Source organism: Achroia grisella, unplaced genomic scaffold (assembly GCF_030625045.1).
Source record: "Achroia grisella isolate CSIRO2021 unplaced genomic scaffold, CSIRO_AGI_Agris_v1 utg511, whole genome shotgun sequence".
Taxonomy (NCBI): Eukaryota; Metazoa; Arthropoda; class Insecta; order Lepidoptera; family Pyralidae; genus Achroia; species Achroia grisella.
In genome coordinates this window covers 4,631,197-4,638,378 of record NW_026712905.1, presented here as the reverse complement: position 1 = coordinate 4,638,378, position 7,182 = coordinate 4,631,197, and the positions used below count along the sequence as shown (strand labels likewise).

The window sequence follows — 7,182 nt, the reverse complement described above, 5'->3', positions numbered from 1 at the left end:
GAAAATATTATTTCAATCTTCCTAAAGAACCTAATTTTGGTAAATATGAAAGAGCAGAATGAAACATGTTTAATTTAAATTAGGTATAGTAAATTATACCTAGGTTTCGGATTTATATAGCCCTTCCATTGCAGACCAAAAAAAAAGCTACGTATTTTAAAAATAACAAATAATATGTGTTTAATTACTGAAATGAGTTAAATAAAAAAAACTACAATCATTAGTGTTTTTTATTTATCCCGGTATCTTTTTCTATTGATCAAACTTCATGTTACGAATATATTCCTTTTTGATTTTATTATTATTATAGTTATTTCTATAGAACTTCATTTTTTTCCCGCCTGTTAAAATTTTTCAATTCGAGAGTAGTTTCGGTTTTTATAAGCAAACAAAAATAATGTGTTGGTAAACAATAGATTTTCATCAATACGACGAAATATATTTGTCTGTATAATATTAGCTTAGAGGAGGATGGGACAGTTAGTAATGTGAATTAATAATCACGTGAGTCTCTCTGCAAACCATCATGTTAAATTTCTGATGAATTTGCCACGATGGGCTAACTGACCTGTCCTCATACTGATTTTATCATCCTGTACTGATGCCCCGCCAGCGTAAACCATTAGCGTTGGGACGGTGAACCATTCCGATATCATCTATACAGTGGACCCGCGGTAATCCGGGCCCCCTTGTAATCCGACATTGTCTATTATTTGTTATTGAATATTACTTTGACAATATACTTCAGAGTGCATATACATACATACATATATAACAGAATCTTATCACTGGATCTGTAATTTGTCGGATTACAAGATACTCTTTTGTAAAAAATTCCGGACTATAAGCAGAGGACCCTTAAGCAGCACTCTATAATCCGACAAATACGATGGTTCGACACTGCCCTGCAAAACGTTTGCCGGATAACCGGGGGTCCACTGTATATGTATATAATATAAAGAATCATCATTGGATCTATAATTTGTCGGATTACAAGGTACTCTTTTGTAAAAAAATTCGGACTATAAGGGGTCTTAGGCAGTACTCTATAATCCGACAAATTCGATAGTCCGACACTGCTCTGCAAAATGATTGTCGGACAACCGGGGGTCCACTGTAGTTCTATACTATACTAATAATAATATATATATATATATATATATATATATATATATATACCAGTAGTTCCTGAGATTAGCGCGTTCAAACAAACAAACTCTTTAGCTTTATAATATTATTATATTATATACTACTGGTTTGAATTGAAAGATTATTTTTGTGTTGGATAGCCCATTTGTTGAGAAAGGCTTAAAGCTATATAACATTACGTTCGACAAATAGGAGCGGAGCTGCAATGTAAAATATTGCAACAGGTGGGAAAATGAAAGGCCGAAGTTGCGAGAGTCGGCTAGTCCTTTATAAAAATATTATTCTAACACTAAAAAGAAAATTAAAATTAATGGATAGTGCTGATAATATTAAATGAGTTATTAAAAGCATATTCAATACATCTGTCGATTAAAAAAAACACCTCATAATGCATTTAATAATACAATCACATCAAATGTAAGAGATCTGTGGAAACCACAGAATAGTAGTAGTACACAGTGGGAACTGACGTGATAATGTCATGACAGCAGGTGCCGGGTTATCAGTTTGTGGTCTCGTGTTTATTTTTACTAAGATAAGGTTACGTTGTTGAATAAATTTGGAACTTGATATCAAGTATTGGTTTTGATATATGCATTTCCACAGCATTATAAAATACTTGCTTGTTCACGTCTAGTGTATAGTGGTTTTCCTACATGGTAGGTGGGTTGATTAATATTGATACAATAACAAAAATGAAATTTTGTGCAAACCTCTCTTTTATGTTTACGGAAGGAAAGACAATATTAGAAAGATATGCGCTGGCAAAGGATGCTGGTTTTAAAGCGGTTGAGAGTGGTTTCCCATTAGGGCACACCATCGAAGAAGTAAGGTCAGCTAAGGAAAATGCTGGAGTTCAACAAATATTGATAAATCTTAAAACAGGTAGGTACTTCTAGAAATAGAATTTAAATATTTATTAAAACTATATTTAATTTGAAAAATTAAACCCATCATATAAGAGATAATATTTATTTTTCCAATTAGTTTAACAAACATACATTTGTACACAATTATAATGTATATTTATTTATGTAATAAGCTGTAAAATATTTACCATAAGATTTATCAATAAGTTTTTACAAAAACCTCTACTTAATATATGAAAAATATGTATTTAATATACTATAATTAAACATTCTCTACTACATACGTCTTTTTCTAAATTCTAGGAGACCTAAGCAAAGGTGAACTGGGTGTGACAGCAATACCAGATAAACAGGCCACGTTTAGAGAATACTTAAGAGAGACAATTGACTATGCAAAAGCTGTGGGTGCAAAAAAGTTACACATTATGGCTGGAAGGTTAGAAAATAGTACAGAGAAAAATTGGGAAACTTTTGAGAACAATTTAAGGTATGCTGCTGGAGAATTGAAGAAGGATAACATAGTAGGTGTAATAGAACCAATCAATCAATATTCTGTACCTAAATATTTTTTGAGTGATTTTAATAAAGGTAAGGTCATAATTATGCTAAATTACTAAATTTTTATAAATAAATTCATAAATATGATATTCGAAATAATTTATGTGTATATGTAGTTATCTTTAGATGTTGATGATGTTTGTTTCAGCTGTAGAGTACAGATCTGGCAATGAAATTACAGGATTAAAGGCATGTGGTTTATTCCTCTGGAATGGCTACACATGAGTGATATTGCAGGCATCACATGATAAATCCTTAAGTGTTGTTCATGTATATAGATGATGTTTACTGCTTCCATCATGTGGGCCATCTGTTTGTTTATCATTACAATTATATAATAAAAATTATATAAACTTACTTTTCAGCTGTTGATCTGATAACGAGGATTGATAGCCCACATATAAGGCTACAATTGGACGTATTTCACCTGCAGCATATTGCTGGCGACTTGACAAATAATATAAAAAAACTAATGCCATATGTTGGTCATATTCAGGTAAACATATTTGTTACTAAACATACTGAATTATCATTTATAAATCATACATATAATAAAAAGATAAAATTTTATACACTAAAATGGATGTTCCGGTAATCCCCAATAGTGATATTGGGGATATTCCACCCCAATAGTGATATTGGGGATATTCCAATATGAGTATTTTTAGTTTTAGCTAGTCCATTTATCCAAGTATGGATATATGCTATACAACATTACGCTACAATGGATAGGGGCGGTGCTGGGATGAAAAATGTTGCAAAACCGGGAAAACAGCGCAGAACTGACACAGCAGAAGTAGCATTGGTCAGCTAAACTTTACGTAATAAAAAAAGTCCCCTTCTGCCCATCTAGTCATGATCCATCGAGTTTTGGGGGTCACTAGATATATATAAATTACTATCCATTTAAGAAATACATACTAGAGAAAATAGTCAATTATGACTTGTTTATGTGAGATCACACATATGATAAGATGAATTATACCTTTTATGTTGCGAATTGTTTACAGATAGCTCAAGTACCCAACAGAAATGAACCAGATTCAGCTGGAGAAGTGAATTATGAATACATACTTCAGTTGATAAAAGAAGCTGGCTATGATGACTGGATTGGTTTAGAGTACAAACCACTGGGAAATACTAAAGCTGGATTAAAGTGGATTCAGAATTATGGTTATACTCTATGATCTGAACAAATACATTATTTATATACTGTTAAAAATATTTTTATTTCTATGATTAAGTAAAATAATTAAAAATTAAGACTAATGCAAAAGTATAGGTGATATATTATGATCCATTTTGAAATTGTTGCACCCAATAATGTTTTTTGACTGCGTCTAGTGATAATCTCTCTTTACTTGAATGTCGTAGAAGCTGAAATAAGTCAATAGTAAAATACAAATATTGTCATTATTTTGTAATTAAAGATAAAAATTTGGAAATCCATTTTTATCAGTACCAAAAATCTTCATATATATAACATAAAGAACAAACTATTCATAATTTGGGACAGTCTGAAAAAATCTACTGATACTACAATGCCTTTGACTATATTACATATTAAATTCTTACCTTCGATATGAGATCTTTAGCACCTTCAGGCACATGGTCTGGGTATAGCATGTCTAAAGCAAGGATTCTTGCATATGTTTTGTCCTGACCTTCACTCTCAAATGGTGGTTTTCCAACTAAGAATTCATATAATAACACACCAATGCACCAATGGTCCACTGATACATCATAAATTTCACGTTTTATCATCTCTGGCGGCAAGTAGTCCAGTGTACCACACATTGTTTTGCGTCTAGAAAGATAATCAATTTAGTGTAAGTTCTACTAAATCCATAGTAACTACTGCTTGTCATTTAGATTTCATTTTATAGTAAACCTATGACAGGTTTACTATAACATGAAAACTAAATATAAATTTAATTACTGCGGTGGACTTAAATGTATATCTCACTTCTTAATAACATTGACAAGTAGGATGGGACATGTTTAAAATAACTAGGTATTGTTTATGTAATATGCATGTGATTTGTGACTTTGCCTGCATAAAATGTTTTTAATATTTATTTACTACTTTATTTATACTGAAAGTAAAAAATTAAAAGTTAAGAGCTACCGTTGTGATGGTGCATGCACAGACCAACCAAAATCAGCCAACTTGAGATCACCACTGAAATCAACCAAGATGTTTTCTGGCTTTATATCACGATGGATAACATGATTCTGATGGCAGTACTCTACAGCATCTGCAACCTACAACATAATATAGAATTAACTAAAGAATCCTTGAACATACATTATACTTTAATTTAGTATAATTAAACACAAGAAAAAATATAAATTCTTAGTATGAAATACCATATTCACAAAAAGTTGTGTATATATAGTGCATATATCTAGTAAAAGTTACCTGATATATATACTTGGCTGCTTTAGCCTCAGGGAAGCGTCCTTTGGGAGAGTTTGTTAAATGTTTGTAAAGTTCTCCACCAGCTGCAAACTCCACCACCAAGTAAATTCTACGCTCATCATGGAACCATGTGAGTAGGCGCAGTACATTTGGGTGCCTGTAATTGTTATGAAAGTTAAATAAATATATGTGTATATAATGTATGGTAACTCAATAATTTACTGTATCTTGATTCTAACAATAATAAAAGTAAAAATTATTCACAGCTTATAATTTATGTCGATATATATATACATATACTATATTACTTGTTGATGTTCCACCTCTAGGTGGAAGAAGTTTATCCATTATGAAGGAACATTTCATTTTTATGCACTTCTATTCACAATTTATTTGAACACTCAGTGAATATCACTAATTCCCTATTACTTGTATACTGTCTTCACATATAAGTAAATCTCTCCCAGGTAAACATAAATATGTATTATTGTAACAATTGTTGGTAACCCTCAATAAATAGATAATGATATTATTGATTAAGTAAAGTCTATTAGCTATCATTTTAATTGGTATTTTAAGTAAAAGAAATGTAGTGTTACTCACTTCAAATGTGACTGTATTTCTATTTCTCTCATTACTTGACGCTCACATCTGGATTTTACTATTTGTGATTTGAATAATGTTTTAATGGCTACAATATAACCCGTTTTCTTTTCTCTTGCTATATGTACATGTCCAAACTTGCCCTGTCCAAGGGGTGTACCTAGCTCAAAATCTTTAGGGGACCACTTGTATCTGTAAAAATCCCATACAAATCAATTTCAAATAAATAAATTATAAATCTCGGATATCAGACGAATGAACAAAACTCAAAAATTCTTACGAAGTTCCATAAGCTTCATGATTTGTTATTTTTGTATACAATTCCATGCTTTCACTCTTCATTGTCATATTTTATTGAATAGAATTAAAGAGATAATAAACAAAATAACTTTCAACTAAGGTTAATGTAAAAATATACGTTGCTGTTTTAAATAATACCAGTAGGTACCAACCAAATAAACAAAGTACATTTTTTTATTAGTGTTGCCAACCTTAAAAGTTTTGTTTCATACAATGCTAAAAAAATTCGTATGTATATTGAAAATAAAATTTTGTCACAGTAGTTTGTACAAGAAATAAAATATCACCAAAAATGACATCAATGGATAATATAGTGTGCTCAAGATACTTTTAAAAAAACCGCCATATATTTGCTTTTCTTATTCATTGTTTCTTAAGCACTATTATTAAACTGAGTGTATTATCTGAGGAAATGATAAGCCGTAATAAATAAATCATTCAAGAATAAAATGAATATTGTTGACAACAAAGAAAACATTGCCACTGTTTTGTTCCCCAAATAATTTTAGAGAATATGGTTTTTATGTATTCAATTAAATCATATCATTAACAAAAGTAAGCCTGTCTATTCATGCGACAATACAAAATATTGACAGCAGTAAAAAAAATACTTTCTTAGACCTTAATTAGCTATAATTGTACAAAATTGGATATGTTTTTTAATAAAATAGCTGGCGCAATTGGTATTTGTGTAAAAATCTACAGTTGACAAAATTGAATACAATTTCAAATGTTTGCTTATCATTCAAAATCTCTTCAAGTCAATAAATTTATTATTTCTGTTTGTTTCTGATATTGTAAAAGAAGCATTAGAAACAGACTTGCAAAGAATAACGTTATACCAGATTTTACCAGAGGCACACTTGTGTATAATATAAAAAAATAAATTTTATCTCTGATGATGATGATGTTTTAAATTAATTTCACAGCTTAAATAAATGTATATAAACATGAACACAATAATGTATTAAAATGTGACGTAGTACCTATTTTTATTAGAGCCCATTAAGTAACAGCCTGAGCCATTCTTTTTAAAACGAATTACCTGTTTTGGTTGAAAATTTCTCATATTAGTAATATGAGAAATTTGAATAACTAATAGATAGATACCTACTCGAAAATTTCTCATATTACTAATATGAGAAATTTTCTGATTTTCTGATCAAGATTGGTCTGTCTATTTAGAATATTTCAGATTTGAGCTATGTAGGGATTCTCCAGATAACATAACTAATAGTTTTATAGATACCTACTCCAAATAGATTTTGTCTTCGATCTAAT

At 30.3% G+C, this 7,182-nt stretch overlaps 2 protein-coding genes across 2 annotated transcripts; one reads left to right on the top strand and one right to left on the bottom strand.

The window, feature by feature from the left end:
• The first annotated feature begins 1,613 nt into the window (after positions 1-1,613).
• Positions 1,614-3,798, top strand: LOC131846396 (putative hydroxypyruvate isomerase). Its single transcript, XM_059195675.1, has 4 exons — positions 1,614-2,034; positions 2,322-2,606; positions 2,942-3,072; positions 3,587-3,798. Exons 1-4 carry the CDS (start codon positions 1,806-1,808, stop codon positions 3,761-3,763), a joined length of 822 nt encoding a protein of 273 aa, XP_059051658.1. The 5' UTR covers positions 1,614-1,805; the 3' UTR covers positions 3,764-3,798.
• Positions 3,773-6,040, bottom strand: LOC131846395 (aurora kinase B-like). The gene is made up of 6 exons (XM_059195673.1): positions 5,882-6,040; positions 5,602-5,793; positions 4,999-5,155; positions 4,705-4,841; positions 4,152-4,383; positions 3,773-3,953 (listed from the first exon to the last, which is right to left on the bottom strand). The coding sequence occupies exons 1-6, from the start codon at positions 5,947-5,949 to the stop codon at positions 3,867-3,869; spliced, it is 873 nt and encodes a 290-aa protein (XP_059051656.1). The 5' UTR covers positions 5,950-6,040; the 3' UTR covers positions 3,773-3,866.
• Positions 6,041-7,182: the final 1,142 nt, after the last annotated feature.

What these genes read in the sequence shown, in the direction of transcription:
- LOC131846395 (XM_059195673.1), bottom strand. Translation starts at nt 5,949, where the DNA reads ATGACAATGAAGAGTGAAAGCATGGAATTGTATACAAAAATAACAAAT. An exon ending in GAAATACAGTCACATTTGAA is followed by an intron (nt 5,156 to 5,601) that starts GTGAGTAACACT and finishes TAACAATTACAG; the next exon opens with GCACCCAAATGTACTGCGCC. An exon ending in CAGCCAAGTATATATATCAG is followed by an intron (nt 4,842 to 4,998) that starts GTAACTTTTACT and finishes ATTATGTTGTAG; the next exon opens with GTTGCAGATGCTGTAGAGTA.
- LOC131846396 (XM_059195675.1), top strand. Translation starts at nt 1,806, where the DNA reads ATGGTAGGTGGGTTGATTAATATTGATACAATAACAAAAATGAAATTT. An exon ending in TTTGAGTGATTTTAATAAAG is followed by an intron (nt 2,607 to 2,941) that starts GTAAGGTCATAA and finishes CTTACTTTTCAG; the next exon opens with CTGTTGATCTGATAACGAGG. An exon ending in CATATGTTGGTCATATTCAG is followed by an intron (nt 3,073 to 3,586) that starts GTAAACATATTT and finishes AATTGTTTACAG; the next exon opens with ATAGCTCAAGTACCCAACAG.